Source organism: Choloepus didactylus, chromosome 18 (assembly GCF_015220235.1).
Source record: "Choloepus didactylus isolate mChoDid1 chromosome 18, mChoDid1.pri, whole genome shotgun sequence".
NCBI classification, from domain to species: Eukaryota; Metazoa; Chordata; class Mammalia; order Pilosa; family Megalonychidae; genus Choloepus; species Choloepus didactylus.
Window position 1 is genome coordinate 59124028 of NC_051324.1, and position 18880 is coordinate 59142907.

The following is an 18880-nucleotide window of genomic DNA, read 5'->3' on the forward strand; positions in this document are numbered from 1 at the left end:
TTGAGATGGTAGTAGATCAGGTGAAAATATTCAGTGGATAGTTAGAGATAATGGAAAGAATCTGGCAATAGAAATAATAATTAAAGCTATTAAAATGGTCCAGTATCTCCTAGGGAAAGAGAGTAGCTAATGAACAAAGAGTTTAACTTAAAATTAAAACAGTGGAGGGAAGAGGGGCCAGCAAATGAAATGATAAGACACATAATCAAGATGCTATGCTATTTTGGAAGTTATATGAAGTTTCAAAAAGGAAGGGATGTTCAATGATGTTGAGGCAGGATCTGATGAGAAAGTGATTAGTGATTTTGTAATGAACTATTTGAGAATTATGTACAATGAATATGGGAAACAGTAAATTTCAAAGAAAATTATATGGTGGTTAAAAGAAAAAAAAAAGTATATTTTAAAAAGTAAAGGACCTAGGTGATGAAAATGAATAGGGAACACAGAAGGGGCAAATGAAGATTTTTTTTTTTCCTCCAAGGGAGCAGGGACCAATTAATGAAAGATTAGAAATGCTAGAAGAGGAATATTAAGCCTAAGAGCAAGGTCCTTAGAGTTTGGAAAGTAACTGGATGCTTTTTGCAGTCTTCTCTGAACTTCTATAGAACTGTTTTTATTAATTGCCAAAGGGGTACAAAATCTTAATATATAATTTTTTTTTATGTGTACTAAATTAGGTCATAAATCCTGAGACTATTAAAACTCTTTTTATCTCCAGTGCTTAGGGTTTACTAGCACTTAGAAGGTATGTAATAAATGGAGGATAATCACAATGAAATATAAAGAACAGCGTACAACAATTTTGAGCCTTTGCTTTGAAACTTAAGTGAACAGTATAGAGATAAAAATATTCTGAGGTTAAAATGATATATGCTGATGTTCATACTAGATAATGACTTACTAATAGTTCTTGTTTTAAGGTGAGGGTATATACTGTGAAATCTTTCATTGAAAGAATGCAGATGGAAGAGTTATGGTGTCTTTTTATCATTTACAGTGCAGTTTGAAATTCACATAACTTAAACTCTTTATGTTTTACAGCCTGTTGCCAGAATCGGCCAAACTGGAACAAAGTCTGTCTTCTCACAGAGTGGAAATAGTCGAGAGGTAACTCCAATTCTTGTTGCACAAACACAAAGTTCTGGCCCACAAACAAGGTATTTATTATGGTGTCATTATTTAACATTGTTCAGCTAGACTTTCCCTTCCTTTTCTTGCCTTAAAACTTGTTTCTTTGTACTTCTTTATTTAGGCAGGTTTTGACCCTCCCAAGAACTCTACAATGAGTATTATAAATTTGTGTGTGTGAATTTTGAAATTTATAGCTTAATGCAAAGACTAGTATAATTTTTAGTTGAGTATTATGATGTAAAACAAGAAAAGAATTAGGTAAAATATTTTAATTTGATGTAATTGCTTCACAAATTTGTTTAAACTAAAAATTCTAAATATTCCTTCAAAATAATTTTCTTACACATATGACCCTCTTTGTAGGTCAACTACACATAGGTTTCGGTGTACCCTCCCTCATTATACATGTCTGTAACCAGATTATAAAATTAATCAAATACATCTTCAAATAATCCATTTCCACAAGGAATGGTATTAAATAGGAATTATGTTTTGTTTGTACCCTCCCTCGTTATACATGTCTATAACCAGATCATAAAATTAATTTTCAACTAAATCTTCAAATAATCCATTTCCACAAGGAATGGTATTAAATAGATTTATTTTCCTATTCAAGGACTCAAAAATAAATTATAGCTAATAATATTAAAAAAAGATACAATTTGGTTTCTTCTAAAATTAGTAAACATGTAAGTCTTAAGACAGATAAAAATATGCATATTCCTTGATATGCATATTCCTTGATAATACCAGGATGATAAGTGTCTTCACGAGTACAGACAGATGACAGTGATTGCCTTGGGCTCTGTTAGAAGGATCCTGAGGTCTCCTACAGAACAACATCATATAGGTTGAATATATGCAAATCCTAAAGAATATGTAAATATAATTCTATGAATTATACATTTCTATTTAAACAAATATAATAACTGTAATAAGCATCAACTATTAATAATTTTGGGTTCTTTATAGTGATGATTTCATTTTATCTACTTCAGTGCCTTATAATATATAATTATATTTGTGTTTTAGTGGTTAATTTAAGCTTTATACATCTTTAGCATATATACATATACATATAGCATAGTATACATCTTTAGCATATCAAAGTTTACTTTTTAAGTAATATTTTGCCACGTCACATATAAAACGTTAAAATAGAATACCTCCATGCTCCTTTTCTGATCTTTATGCTGTCATTGTCATTTATTTCAGTTCTACATATTTAAAGTCCCCATTGTATAGTTTTTTGCTTTAAACACTCAGTTATCTTTTATAAAGATTTTTAAAAATTAGAAAAAGAAGCCTATTTTATATTTTCCCACATATTTTCCATTTCTGGTGCTCTTTGTTTCTTTCTGTAGATCCATATTTCACTCTAGTATTGTTTCCCTTCAGTCTGAAGGATTTTCTTTGGCATTTCTTGTAGTCCAGGTTTGCTTATAGGTAATGAATTTTTTCAGTTCTTATATGTCAGAAAAAAAAATTTTTCATCTTTGTTTTTGAAAGATATTTTCATTGGTTATAGAATTCTGGCTGACAGCTTTTTTCTTTAAAATATTACTTAACTGTCTTCTGACTTGCATTGTTTCTGACAAGAAGTCTTCTGTTATTCTCATCTTTATTTCTCCGTATGTAATGTGTCTCTTTTCTCTGAATGTTTTAAGTTGATTATGATGTATCCTAGTGTAGTTTTCTTCATGTTTCTTGGCCTTGGGATTCATGGAGCTTCCGAGATCTCTGGGTTCATAGTTTTCATCAAATTTGTCTAAATTTTGGCTATTATTTCTTCATATATTTTTTCTGTCCACATCCCTCTCTTCTAAAACTCCACTTACATATAAATTAGACTGCTTTAATTTGTCCCACAGTTCACTGATGCTCTGTTCATTTTTGTTGCCAGTCTTTTTTCTCTTTGTGTTGTATTTTGGATAGTGTATATTGCCATGTCTTCAAGTTAGCCAATCTTTTCTTCTGCAGTATCTAATCTGCTCTTAATCTCATCCAGTGTATTTTTCATCTCAGACATTGTATTTTTGATCCCTGGGAGTCTAAGTTGGTTCTCTCCTTAACATGCTCATGGTTTCATCTACCTTTTTGAAGATTTAGAGTATATTTCTAGTAGTTTTGTTAATGTCCTTGTTTACTAATTTTGTTACTGTGTTATTTCTGGGTCTTTTTTTATTAATTGGTTTTCTTAAATGCTATTTTATTGAGATAACATTCATATACTATACAATCCATCCAAAGTATACAATCAGTGGTTCACATTATCATCACATAGTTGTGCATTCATCACCATGATCATTTTTAGAACATTTGCATTACCCAGAAAAAGAAATAAATAGAAACAAGAAAACCCCACACATTGCACACCCCTTTTCCCCACCCCTCATACTGACCACTAGTATTGTGCTCTACCCAATTTTAAGACTTACAATAGAGGTAGGTTAACTAAGACAGTGTAATATTGTCAGAGATAGAAATATAAATAAATGGAACAGAACAGCACACCCAGAAGTAGATCCATACAAACACAGGCAACCTACTTTTTTTTTTTTTTTGCTATACAGTTATGCATTCACTAACAAAGATAGGGCTACTGGATTACAGTTCAACAACTGCAGGTATTTCCTCTGTCTATTCTAGAATACTAGACACTAAAGAGAAATATCTGTATGAGTCAGTAGTCACAGTAATTTATTAAATCCTGATTTTTCCATTACACAACCTCCCTCTCATTTGATCATTCAATCTTCAGGGATCTCTGGGCAATGACCATTTTAACTTCTTCATGCTGGATAGAGGGGCGTTGACCTTATGGGGAGGAATGAAACTGGTTGACTTACTTGGAGAGACTAGTACCTCTGGGTTTCAGGGCTAATCTGGCATAGGATCAATCTTGAAGCCTTAAGTTTCTGAAAAAAATATACTTACTAAGAAAAAACTTTTATAGAGATTTAGATGGAACCCAGCATATTCTTGAGGATTTTCAGTAACACTGTTGGTTGGGCTTGATACTCTATGTGAGTTTGCAATATCTGCCTAAAGCTTGCATAAGAGTAACCTCCAGAATGATCTAATTGGTTTTTCTCTTCATTTTAGATCATATTTTCCTGCTTCTTGGCATGCCTGATATTTTTTAATTGGATGCCAATTATTGTAACTTTTACATTGTTGAGTGCTGGATTTTTTTATATTCCTTTAAGTATTTTTAAGTTTTGTTCTGGGATGCAGAAACCATTTGATCTTTTCAGGTCTTGCTTTTTTTAAACATTTTTAGGCAGGACACGAACAGTCTTTAGTCTAGACTAATTTTACCCCAATACTGATGTAATATTCTTAGAGTACTCTACCCAGTGGCCTGTTTCTTATGAGGTTTCTCCACTCTGGTTACTGGAAATGTGAACTATTCCTAGCCTAGACTGAGTTCCTATAATTGTTTTGCCTTTTCTGTTCCAGTAGTTCTTTTTTCAGCTTCAGATAGTTGCCTCACACACCTGTTATTATCAGTTTTCAGCTGAAGATGCTAAGGAAGCACTCCTGCTGATCTTTGGAGGTTCTCTGTGTATGTGTACCTGTCTTCTCTCTGGTACTCTATCCTGCAACCTTGGGATCCCTGAGATCATAACTGCATTTTCTTAACACAGGGAAACCACTGAGCTGTATATTTATGTTCCTCTTCTCTATACCGTGGCCTTGGAACTCCTCAGACATTTGCGGCATCTTGTCCGATGTCTGAAAACGATTTTTTCATATATTTTGTTTACTGTCTTAGTTGTTTAAGATAAGAGAGTAAATTCGGTCCAAGTTACTCAGTAATGGCTGGCAGCAGAAGTATGTTCTTTGTATTTCAAATGTTGTTTTTTGGAGATGATTAGAATGTATAGTATTCTTAGCTAAGTCATCCAAAAAAGTTTGTGTCATCATTTTCTCCTCTCCAATTATCCACTAAAATTCATTTCTATGCGCATTCCATGATTTTTTATATAACTATAAGAACACTTACATTTTATTAGAAAACCATAAAACAAAACATGTTGCTAGTTATCAAAACTTTTTAAAAAAATGTTTAAAATAGCTGGCTTAAAATCACAAAGCTAGTAAGTGGTGAAGCCTAATTTCAAACCTGGGCAGTCTGATGCCAGAGCATACTCATTTATTGTCAAATTCCTAAAGAGATGCAATTTGTAATAATTCATATATACGTATTTCATATAATGTGATCATTGTTTCAAACAGTATCCTGCTTCATTTTTATGGTGCCGATTAAACTGGGCATTTTTTTCTTGTGACAGGTGAGTCTTCGGAGCTAACAGAACCTTCACTTTTGATTATAATGTAGGAAGGGTTTGTCTTCTCCACCCTTCCAACCCTGGAGCCCTCTTTTTCTTATTTTTACTTTCACCCTCACTAGATTTATGTTATCTCCAAGCAGCTTTCTGTCTGTTTAAAACAATCTCAGCAATATTCTCAGGCTTCTCCTCCCTATACACTGTCCCATGCTATGAAATTATTCCCTCCCACTTCTCAGGGAAAGCTCTTTTCTATAATTAGACAATATTAATAACAAAGTATATTCCATTATTGTAGTATAATGACACATAGTTGTTCATACCAAATAAAAGATATTGTACTTTCTAAAATGAATTTGTTGACCCAATTGACCTCACTTTCTGAATCCGTACACGAAGTTTTGTCATTTGAAAGGTTTAAGGACAGGCCTGGGCATTCTTTATTCACTGGTAAACATCTCTTTGTCCCATTGGACAACAGGTAACCAGAAGGATTTCCCATAAGTTGTATAAAATGTAAACAGTTGAGTCCATAGACTTACCCACTCTCAATTAGGTGATTTCAGGTTTTAAATTTGCTTGCTTTCTAAGAATAGAATTCTTATAACTTAGGATTTGTCTTTAAAGTAAAAAATGTGTCCAGGTAGTTATCAGAATCCTTTTGCTATAAACAGAATAAATCTTGATGTAGCTATTTGAATTTACAGGGAAATAACTTTTCAAGTATCAGGTGTTCTACTGGTATATATTTGTTGGCAAATATGCCACATTTGCAGTATCCCTGCCTGGCTATCTTTTCCTTTTTCCCTGACTTGCTATATTTGCAAATGAGGGCTAGATATAATTGACTTATAGATGTGTTTGCCAATTTTTGGCCCAGAATTTTTACATGGATTGTACTCAATTCAAATTAGTAACTTCAGATAGAATGAGGATCTCTGCTATAATCTCTACCATTTTAGAAAACATGAATAGCTTTTTTCAGATCCTCAATTTTCATGTAGGGAAGAGAAAAGGACCAACCAAACTCATCAACTTTAGAATACAAACATGATGAATTGAGTATTTTTATATACCTGAACTGAAATAATAAAGATCATCAACTATATTAAAAAAAAAAAATGCCTTTTTTTGTTATATTTTTTTTAGTACAACACCTCAGGTATTGAGCCCCACTATCACATCTCCCCCAAATGCACTGCCTCGAAGAAGTTCACGACTTTTCACTAGTGACAGCTCCACAACCAAGGTAATTTAAAGATGTCTGTATGTCACATTTACTTAATGCTTCCCCCTTTCTACAGCGTCTGTTCATCGATGACTCCATCTCTAATAAAAAATTTTCTTTAAGAGATAATTTAAAATTAAAAAGATTTTTAACTTGGAGGACCTTCTTACAACTTTTACAAATTTTCTTGATCCTTCAATAAATATTATATAATCTCCTCAAAATGACAAACTTATAGTGATGGAGAACTGATCAGTGGTTACCAGGAATTAGGGTGGTGGGAGGGTATGACCATTAAAGGACAGCAATAGGATATTTTGGGGGGTGGAACAGGTTGGTATCCTGATTGTGGAAGGTGATTACACGAATCCATAAATGTGATAAAATTTCATAGAAGAGTATATTTAAAAACTGGTGAATCCCAAATAAGGTCGGTCTGTAATTTAGTTTGTAGTATTGTACCAATGCCAATTTCCTGAATTTGATGTACTGTGGTTATGTCACATGTTATCATTCGGGGAAGTTGATTGAAGTTAGATAAATGGGAATTGTCTATATTATTTTTGTAATTTCTTGTGAGTCAAGTTATTTAAAAATAAAAAGTTAAAAAAAATGGAAGGCCTCCTTATGCCTTTTGTAAAGTTTCTCGGTACGTTGACAGATGTTATGGGCAATCTTTAACTTTGATGCGTACAGATCAGCAACTTTATAACATTGATTATAATGCTCTGAGACACTTAGTATTATATCCAACTTTTTTCTTAATTTTTAATAACTAATGAAAGTGTGATATACTTTCAGAAAAGAGCAACACTTGATACTGACTCACCCAAATCATTAGTCAATTCATACAGTGTATTTTCAAAATTGTTGCATTTAAAATTAAATGACTTTGAAGGTCTTTATTTTTATAACATTTCTTCTAAGAAAAATATAGGTTAATCAAAATATACACTTATTTTATACCTAATACTTGAGAAGTGGTTGACAGGATGTCTAAAATACATGAGTATAATAAATGGGATTTTCCCCCTTTTTACAGGAGAATAGTAAAAAGTTAAAAATGAAGTTTCCACCTAAAATCCCAAACAGAAAAACAAAAAGTAAAACTAATAAAGGAGGAATAACCCAACCTAACATAAATGATAGCCTGGAAATTACAAAATTGGACTCTTCCATAATTTCAGAAGGGAAAATATCTACAATCACACCTCAGATCCAGGCTTTTAATCTACAGAAAGCAGCAGCAGGTCTGTTTTGAATGCTTAATATCTTATTTTTAGTTTACCTTATTATTTATTTATTGCTTGAAGTAAGTTTATTTATGATCATTACAGTGCTTTTATTGTTTTCCAGATAGATGTTGGAATTTTTAATGAATTATTTTGTAAGTAGCCATTCTAGAAAACAAAACTGTTTATTTTGTTCTTCCGCCTTGTTTACTATATTTTTTCTCCTAGAAGGTTTGATGAGCCTCCTGCGTGAAATGGGGAAAGGTTACTTAGCTTTGTGTTCATACAACTGCAAAGAAGCTATAAATATATTGAGCCACCTACCTTCTCACCACTACAATACTGGTTGGGTACTGTGCCAAATTGGAAGGGCCTATTTTGAACTTTCAGAGTACATGCAAGTAAGTATAGAAAGCAGTTAAATATGCCTTTCTAGAAATAATTAAATTTCCATGCTTGAGAAGGTTAGATCTAAGAAGGTCAGTATTTATTATGTAATGTTTTTATATTTATTTTCTCACTATTTATTATTTATCCATACAATTCTTTCTTGAAGAGTGACTAATTTAAATTTTGTGGGATTACTTGAGATAGATTCATGGAGAACCAAGTCATCAGTACATTCTTATATGGAACTCTTGTACACTTCCTCTGTGTATCTGAAAATATGTATTTATGATATAATAGATACTTATAGTCAAAGTTATTTCTATAACATATAGAGTTACTTACTATGATGAATTTTTGGCATTTAGTATGTTTTATAACCTTAAAGAATGCTATGAAGAAAATTGTGTTTAATCAAGCATACAGTGTCCTTATCATAAGAATTTAATCCTTTTCATTTTAATTAAATCATTGCTTAAGTTATCTGTTTGGTTTATACCAGAAAAGGAGAGAATGATTAATGTAAAGCCAAAGGAAATTCTAATTTCCCAATTTAAATTACCTCCCCAGTTCTCTTCTTACCTCCTAAACTTAAAAAAAAAAACCCTCTAAAATACTTATATATTAATAAAATTTCTCTAATTTGAATTATTTAAAATTGATAATAAGGATTTTGTAGGTTTTTGTTTAGATTTGTTTTGCTGTATTTCTTTTAGTTCACTTGTTCAACAAATATTCAAGTGCATATTATGTTCCAGACTCTCTTCTACCCTCTGGAATAGATAGACAATTTCTTGCCTTCCTAGAGGTTATAGTCTAGCAAAAGAGACACTTGTAAGCTGTTCTAGTTTGCTAATGCTGCCGGAATGCAAAACACCAGAAACGGATTGGCTTTTATAAAAGGGGGGTTTATTTGGTTACACAGTTACAGTCTTAAGACCATAAGGTGTCCAAGGTAACACATCAGCAGTCAGGTACCTTAACTGGAAGATGGCCAATGGTATCCGGAAAACCTCTGTTAGCTGGGAAAGCACGTGGCTGGCGTCTGCTCCAAAGTTCTAGTCTCAAAACGGCTTTCTCCCAAGACGTTCCTCTATAGGCTGCAGTTCCTCAAAAATGTCACTCTTGGTTGAACTTGGGGTGTTTGTCCTCTCTTAGCTTCTCTGGAGCAAGAGTCTACTTTCAACAGCCATCTTCAAATTGTCTGTCATCTGCAGCTACTCTCTCAGCTCTGGTGCGTTCTTCAAAGTGTCCCTCTTGGTGGTAGCAAGCTGGCTCCTCCTGTCCGAGCTTATATAGTGCCCCAATGAAGTAATCAAGGCCCATGCTGAATGGGCGGGGCCACGCCTCCATGGAAACCATCCAATGAAAGATCCCACCCACAGCTGAGTGATCACATCTCCATGGAAACATCCAATCAAAAATCTCCAACCCAATCAATACCAATAGGTTTCCTGCCCACACAAGACTGCACCAAAGATAATGGAATTTTGGGGGACATAATATATCCAAACCAGTACATAAGCCAATAAATATATAAGGGCATGAGGAAAAATAAAGCATAATAAGGAGATTGGGGAACAGTGAAGTGTCATGCTATTTTAAATAGTGTCCTTAGAGAAATAAGGTTCATTCTTCCTTCATGAGCCATGCAAGATCTAGGGGAAATGTGTTCTTCCAGGCAGAAGATAAAGACAGAAGGTACCTATTCATGTAATTTTGTTTAATAAATAAAAGAGAGTTATAGACAGAAAGCCTTATTCATTGCTAGAATACCTATATTTGGATTACGGCTCTTTACTAGTTGGTATACAGCATGTACACAGACAGGCATGCCCTTGTGTTTAAGAATCCTTGTCAAAATTATTCCTAGTTTATAATTTCACAGGTACTTTAAATACACGAATTTTATTGTTTCCCCAATTTAGAGAGCAGTGACCCAAATATTTAACTAAAGAAGCCATTGTTTCAACTTAATTTCACAAGTTTTATTTTTCTTTTCATTTTTACTTCTATGCCATAATCACTTTTCTTTCTGTTTATGCCACAATCACATTTCAAATGTAGCAATAGATTGTGAAGAATTTGAAACTAAAGGGTACCTGTATTTGGCTTGTAGTTAGGTCTGTCACCTTATAACTAATAATGGATTCAATGCCTATTTGAAGCACTTACCTTTATAGCTTTTAAAAGATTTCAGAGAAGTTACAAATTGTCAGATTAATCGTGGACAACATATGGCCCAGTTCTTGGAATTAAGTTCCCAAGTGCTGTTTCCTTGTTTTCTTTCATCTTCATTTCATTAAGAACAATCCAGATATTCTTTATTCTAAACTAGACTCGACATTCAGAATTTTGAACTTACTAAATTGATAAACTCGGGAACTAATTGGTTTTATATAACCTAAAGCCTTAAACTTCAGGGGAAGAGAAGCAGAGATCTGCGATCAATGAGTGTGATGAAGAAAGAATTCAACCTAGTAGCTGTGTAGAGACCCTAAAGCCTGTGGAAGAAAAGGGAATTACTAAGTGGGGACTACAATTTCCAGTAGGTACAGCAATGATAGGTGTGTGCCAGTGCTCAACATGCCATAGGATTGTTGGCCATCTTAACTTGATTTTCCATTAAAGGTTTCAAACTCAATCCTTTAATAAAAATTAATTTCTTATTTTCAGTGGAAAAATAGATTTTTTTATTACAGAAGTAATTCTTCCATCACCTTTCCTGAGTTATTCTGTAAAGCCATTATTAAAACTTGGACATGAGGAGGCAAAAGAAAGGATCAGCAAACTTGAAGGCAAAACATTGAAATTCTCCCAATTGAAGCACAGAAAGAAAAATAATGAAAACAATGAATAGAGCCTGAGGAACCTGTGGTACACCATCAAGCACAGCAATAAAGTCCCAGAAGAAGAGAGTGATTAAGGGCCATAAAAAAATATTTGAAGAAATGCTGGCAGAAAAATTCCTAAATCTGATGAAAGATATGAATATACAAATCCAAGATGCTCAATGAACACCAAGCAAGATGAACCCAAACAGATCTAATCTATACCAAGACACATTATGATCAAACTGTCCAATGCTAAGGACAAAGACAGAATCTTAAAAAGAGCAATAAAATTAATATCTAGTTTCTCAGTAGAAATTATGGAGCCCCAAAGACAGTGGGAGGACATATTTAGGTGCTGAAAGAAAATTGTTGCCCAAGACAAAGTTGGCCTTCAAAAATGAGGAAGACATTAAGATATTTCCAAACAAGCAAAAACTGAGTTCATTACCACTAGACCTGTCTTATAGGAGGTGCTAAAGGGAGTCCTCCATGTTGAAAAGAAAGGACACTAGATAAACAGTGTATCAATGCTGGTTGAAAAAACAAGATCTCCAGTGTAATAAATAATATGCTAGTATTTCATTTTTCATCTGTAATACTGTCTTTTACTTCTTAATGTTGAAAATTCAAATGCATAAAAATGTAAATCTTTGTTACTGGGCACACAATGCGTAAAGATAGCATCTGTAATCTAAACTACATAAAAGGGAGAGATGGAGAGATATAGGTACTGTAAATGTGTAGGCTATTGAAGTCAAATTGGAATCAACGCAAACTTAACTGTAATAGATTTACAATGATAACTATAAAGAAAATATCTTTAAAAATCTACACAAATGAAAGGATAAGTGATTCAAAATGCCTCATTATAAAAGATAATCTAAACAAAAAGGAAGACAGTAATGGAGGGAAGGAGGGACAAAAACTGTGTAAGACAAGAGACAGTAAATGGCAGAAATAAATCTTGCCTTATTAGTAATTTCCCTAAATATAAATGGATTAAACTCTCCAGTCAAAAGGCAGCGACTGGAAGAATGGATAAAAAATTATGACCCGACTTTATACTGTTTACAAGAGACCCATCTTAGATCCATAGATAGAAATAGGTAGAATGTGAAAGAAGAGAAAAAATATTTCATACAAATAGTAATCAAAAGAGAGGGGGGTTGGAAATATTAATATCAAACAAAATATACTTCAAGTCAAAAACTTTGACAAGAGACAAAGAAGGACGTTATATACCAATAGAAGGGTCAGTTCAACAAGATTTAACAATTATAAACATATATGCACCTAACAGCAGAGTGCCAAAATATATGAAGCAAATATTGAAAGAGTTAAAGGCAGAAACAGAAAATTCTAAAATAAAAGTTAGAGATTTTAATATTCTACTTTCAAACTGGATAGACAATCTAAAGAGAAAATCAATAAAGAAATAGAGGACTTGAGCAACACCGTAAACCAACTAGAACAAACTGACATGTACAGAACACTTCACCCAACAATGGCAGAATGCACATTCTTTTCAAGTGCACAAGAATCATTTTCTAGCAGAGACCATGTGTAAGGGCATAAGAGAAATCTAAATAAATTTTTAAATATTGAAATAATGAAAAGTAACCTCTCTTACTATAATGGAATGGAGGTAGAAATCAGTAACAGAAGATAAACTAGAAACTTTACAGATACGTGGAAATTAAGCAGCATACTCTGAACCAATGAGTTGAAGAAATTACAAGTGAATTTAGAAAAAATTTAAAGAAGGTTAAAACAAAGTCACAACATACCAAAATTAATGGGATACAGCGAAGGCAGTTTTCAGAGGGAAACTTATAGCTGTGAATGCCTGTATTTAAAAAAAAAGAAAGATCTCAAATTAATCCTCTAACTTTACATCTTCAGGAACTACGAAAACAAGAACAAAGTAAACCCAAAGTTAACAGAAGAAAGGAAATAAGATTGAAGTGGAGATAAATGAAATAGGGAATAAAAAAACAATTGAGAGAATTAACAAAACCAAAAGTTAGTTCTTTGGGGAAAAAAGTCAATAAAATGGACAAGCCTTTAGCTAGACCGAAAAAGAAAATAAACAAATAACTAAAATCAGAAAGGATAATAGGGATATCACTACTTACTTAACAGAAATAAAAAGGATTATAAGAGAGTATTATGAATGAGTGTGTAGCAACAAAATAGATAATCTACAAGAAATGGAAAAATTCTTAGAAATAATCCACTTCCCAAATTGAAGAAGAAATAGAAAACATCAACAAACTAAAAGAAGTACAGAGATTGAATCAATAATCAAAAGCCTTCCACTAGAATGAAACAAAGTTTCAGTGGCTAAGAGATTTCAAATAGAATCGAAAGGTCATTCTGGAGGTTACTCTTATGCAAGCTTTAGCCTGATATTGCAGTTTACCACAGTATGCCAAGCCCCAACCAATAGTATTTCTGAAAAATCTAAAGAATACCCTAGGTTCTAAGACTCTATAAAAGTTTTACTTATTAAGTTTATTTTTTCAGAAACTTAAAGACTCCAGATTGTTCCTATGCCAGATAAGCCCTGAAACCCAGAGGTACCAGTTTCTCCAAGAATATCAACCAGTTTCATTCCTCTGCCCCATAAAGTCTGCACCCCTTTTCAGCACAAAGAAGTTAGTATTTGACAGATGATTATGACTACTGACTCATAGAAATTTCTTTTTAGTTTCTAGTGTATTAGAGTAGCCAGAAGGAAATAACTGATAATGTTGAACTGTAATCCGGTAGCCTTGATTTTTGATAATGATTGTAGAACTCTATAGCTTTTATCTTGTGACTGTGTGATTGTAAAAATCTTGGGACTGATACCCCCTTTATCCAGTGGATGAGTAGATGAGTAATAAAATATACATGCATGAAAAAAAAGATAATAGGTTGGAAATATGGGGAAAAATACCCCTACATAAACTATGGACAGTAGTTAATAGGACTATTTTAATAATCTTTCATCAATTGTAACAAATGTAATTACTGTTAAAAAATAGTAGAATTACAACAAAGTGCTATCATCAATTGTAACAAATTTTCCACACCAATGCAAGTGTTGGGATTGGGTGCTGGGTGGGAATCCTGTATTTTATGCACGATTGTGCTGTAAACCAACAACTTCTGTAATAAAAAAATTAAAAACAAAACAAAAAACAACCTTCCACTAAAGAAAAGTCTAGGACCAGATGGCTTCACTGGTGAATTCTACCAAACATTTAAAGAAAAAATAAAATCATTCCTTCTCAAAATGTTCAGAGATAGATTGTGGTGATGAACTCATAACTATGTTATCATACTGTGGACAGTGGATTGTATATCATGGATGATTGTATGGTGTGTGAATATATTTCAGTAAAACTGAATTTAATTAAAAAAATGCAAAAAAAAAAAAAAAATCATTCCTTCTCAAACTCTTACAAAGAATTCAAGAGGAAGGAACACTTTTCTAATTCATTCTATGAAGCCAGCATTACTCTGATACCAAAGCCTCATAATGACATCACAAGAAAAGAAAATTACACACCAATTTCCCTTATGAATATACATGCAGAAATCCCTAACAAAATACTAGCAAATTGAATCCAAAGGCATATTAAAAAGATTATACACCATGACCGAGTGGGAGTCATTCCAAGAATACAAGGTTGATTCAGAATACAAAAATCAATCAATTTAATACACTACATAAATAGAGTAGAGGAAAAATAAACCACGTTATTTCAGATGCAGATAAGGCATTCAACAAAATCCAACAGTCTATTTTTATAATCAGAAAAGTAGGAATGGAAAGAAACTTCATCAACACAATAAAGACCATTTATGAAAAACCCACAGCTAACATCATACTCACTGATAAAAGACTTAAAATTCTTTCTCCCCTGGAATCGAATTGAGTCTTCAGAAATAGACCCTCTTATCTATGGACAACTGATCTTCAATAAGGCAGTCAAACCAAAGCAACTAAGACAGAGCAGCCTCTTCAATAAATGGTGTTTGGAGAGCTGGATATCCATATCCAAAAGAATGAAAGAAGGCTCCTATCTCACACCTTATACAAAAATTGACTCAAAATTGATCAAAGAACTAAACATTAGAGCTAAGATGATAAAACTTTTAGAAGAAAATGTAGGGAAATATCTTAAAGATTTTGTGACTGGAGGTGGTTTCCTAGACCTTATACGCAAAGTATGAGCAAAAAAAGAAGAAATAAATGGGACCTCTTCAAAATTGAAAACTTTTGCACATCAAAGTACTTTGTCAAGAAAGTAAAAAGGCAGCCTATACAATGAGAGATAATATTTAGAAACCACGTATCAGGTAAGGGTTTACTATCCAGAATATTGGAGCTTGCCCTTATTTAAGTTATTCCTGCAAAGGAGATGCTAAGCCTACTAATAATTATGCCTAAGAGTCACCCTCAGGGAGCCTCTTTTGTTTCTCAGATACAGGCTCCTTCTCTCAGCCAGCTCTGCAAGTAAACTCATTACCCTCCCCTTTACGTGGGACATGACTCCCAGGTGTGTAAGTCTCCCTGGCAAGGAGGGACAGGACTCTCAGGGATGAGCCTGGCCCTGGCATCATGGGATTGAGAATGCCTTCTTGACCAAAAGGGAGGAAAAAAATGAAACAAAGCTACATTGGCTAAGAGATCTCAAATAGAGTTGAGAGGTCAAATGGGAAGTTATTCTTAAGCATTATATAGATATTCCTTTTTAGTTTCTAGTGTATTGGAATAGCTAGATGGAAATACCTGAATCTGTTGAATGGTAATCCTGTTGACTTGATTCTTGATGATAATTATATAACTGTATAGCTTTTATCATGTGATAGTGAAAACCTGGTGACTGACACTCCCTTTAACCAATGTATGGACAGATGAGAAATAAAATAATGGCAAAAAAAATCTAAATAATAGGTGGGGGGATAAGAGGTATGGGATGGTTTAGATGTTCTTTTTCATTTTTTTATTTTTTTTCTTTATTTTGGAGTAATGAAAATGTTTGAAAATTGTGGCAATGAATGCACAACTATGTGGTGATTCTATGAGCCATTGATTGTATTCTTTGAATGGATTATATGGTATGTGAGTACATTGCAATAAAATTGCATTTAAAAAAAAAAAAAGTTAACAACAACCAAAAACTTTCCCCCTAAGATCTGGAACAACACAAAGTTGCCCACTTTCACTGCAGTCATTCAGTATTCTACAGGGAAGTGGAGAAAAAAAAAAAGGTATCCAAATTGGAAAGGAAGATTTAAAAGTTCTATATTTACAGATGACCTGATCTTACACATAGAAAACCCAAAGGAATCCACAAAGACATCATTAGAACTACTAAATAAATTCAACAGAGTAGCAGGATACAAGATCAACTCACATGCAAAAAATGTGTTCCCATACATTAGCTAGCAATGAACAATCCAAAGAAGAAATTAAGAGACCAATACCATTTACAATAGCATTGAAAATAATAAAATACCTAGGAATAAATGTAAATAAGGACACAAAGGATTTGTATACTGAAAACTTCAAAATACTGCTGAAAGAAATTAGAAAAGACCTAAGTAAACAGCAAGACATCCCAAGTTCATGGATTGAAAGAGTTAGCATTGTTAATATGTCAGTATTTCCCAAAGGAATATATAAATTCAATGCATACCCTATTAAAGATAAAACAGCCTCTTTTTCAGAAATAGAAATACTAATCCTCAAGTTTATATAGAACTGCAGAGGGCCCCCAATAGCCAAAACAATCTCGAGAAAGAACAGGGTTAGGGGACTCACACTTCCCGATTTCAAGTTGTATTACAAAGTGACAGTAATCAAAACAGTGTGATGTTGGCATGAAGATAGACAAATAGATCAGTGGAACTGAACTGAAAGTCTAGAAATCGACCCACACATCTATGGTCAATTGATTTTTTTAACTCAATTTTATTGAGTTATATTCACTTACCATACAATCATCCAAAGTGTGCAGTTGTTCACAGTACCATCATATAGTTGTGCGTTCATCACCCCAATCTATTTTTTGAACATTTTCCTTGTAGCAGAAAAAGTAAAAATAAGAATAAAAAATAAAAGTAAAAAAAGAACAACCAAATAATCCCCCCACCCTATTTTTCATTTGCCTTTTTATCCCCATTTATCTTCTCATCCATCCATACACTGAATAAAGGGTGTGTGATCCACAAAGCTTTCACAATCACACTGTCATCCCTTGTATGTTACATTGCTATACAGTCTTCTTCAAGAGTCAAGGCTACTGGCTGATACCCAGGGAAGTAAATCTCCCTGGAAATGTGGAATATAACTCCCGGGGAGGAATCTAGACCCGGAATCGTGGAATGGAGAACATCTTGACCAAAAGGGGGGTGTGAAAGGAAATGAAATAAGCTTCAGTGGCAGAGAGATTCCAAAAGGAGTCAAGAGGTCACTCTGGTGGGCACTCTTACGTACAATATAGACAACCCTTTTTAGGTTCTAATGAATTGGAATAGCTAGCAGTAAATACCTGAAGCTATCAAACTACAACCCAGAACCCTTGAATCTTGAAGACAATTGTATAAAAAGGTAGCTTATGAGGGATGACAATGTGATTGGGAAAGCCATATGGACCTCTGTCTCCTTTGTCCAGTGTATGGATGAATGAGTAGGAAAATGGGGGCCCAAAAAAAAAAGGCACCCAGTGTTCTTTTTTACTTTAATTGTTATTTTTCACTTCAATTTTTATTCTCATTATTTGTGTGTGTGTGGTAATGAAAATGTTCAAAAATTAATTTTGGTGATGAACACACAACTATAGAATGGTACGGTGAACAACTGAATGTACGCTTTGTATAACTGCGTGGTATGTGAATATATCTCAATAAATTGAATTAGAAAAAAAAAAGAGTCAAAGCTACTGGGTTGCAGTTTGGTAGTTTCAGGTATTTACTTCTAGCTATTCCAATGCATTAAAATCTAAAAAGAGGTATCTATATAGTGTATAAGCATGCTCACCAGAGTGACCTCTCGGCTCCATTTGGAATTTCTCAGCCACTGAAACTTTATTTTGCTTCATTTTGCATCCCCCTTTTGGTCAAGAAGTTGTTCTCAATCCCACGATGCCAGGTTCAGATTCGTCCCCAGGAGTCATGTCCCACATTGCCAGGGATATTTACAACCCTGGGAGTCAGATCGCACCTAGGGGGAGGGCAGTGAGTTTACTTGCTGAATTGGCGTAGCCAGAGAGAGAAGGCCACATCTGAGCAACAAAGAGGTACTCAGGGGGAGACTTTTAGGCACAATTATAAGCCAGTTTAGCCTCTCCTTTGCAGTAACAAGCTTCATAAGGGCAAGTCCCGAGATAGAGGGCTTGGCACACCAAACCACCAGTCTTCAGTGTTTATGAGAACATCACCAACAATCCAGGTGAGGAAGCCCAACACTTTTGCATTTTCCCCCAGCTGCTCAGTGGGGCCTTGCAAATATATTTTTATTCTCTGTCCAGATTACTTTGGGATGTGTTGCTATTTCACACTAACTTATGCAAACCTACCAGGTCCCACTTCCTATTAATTATGGGTATTTGAAAAACTGCACGAGTTAAATTGTTTAGGAAATATAGATCCTGCACCAAGTAAACATCTCTTCCCTTGGTCTCACATGGAACTTGAAGTTTTCAAACACAGTATCATTCTTTACCCATTGGCCCGATTTACCCTAGTCCTAACCACATGTCTTCATTCATATCT

At 33.8% G+C, this 18880-nt stretch overlaps 1 protein-coding gene across 6 annotated transcripts in view; it reads left to right on the top strand.

Annotated features, from left to right (window-relative positions):
• The window catches only part of CDC27 (cell division cycle 27), a 116933-nt gene that overhangs the window by 64878 nt on the left and 33175 nt on the right, over positions 1-18880 (top strand). For 4 of the 6 annotated variants that reach the window (XR_005212600.1, XM_037808405.1, XM_037808407.1 and 1 more), the window contains 4 exons: positions 1045-1160; positions 6579-6678; positions 7700-7907; positions 8118-8290. Coding sequence is in view for 5 of the 6 variants with exons in the window: in XM_037808405.1 (XP_037664333.1) it covers positions 1045-1160; positions 6579-6678; positions 7700-7907; positions 8118-8290 (597 nt within the window). In the remaining variant the exon portion in view is untranslated. The remainder of the gene's footprint in view (positions 1-1044; positions 1161-6578; positions 6679-7699; positions 7908-8117; positions 8291-18880) is intronic. The other 2 variants (XM_037808406.1, XM_037808408.1) reach the window with 1 other exon arrangement.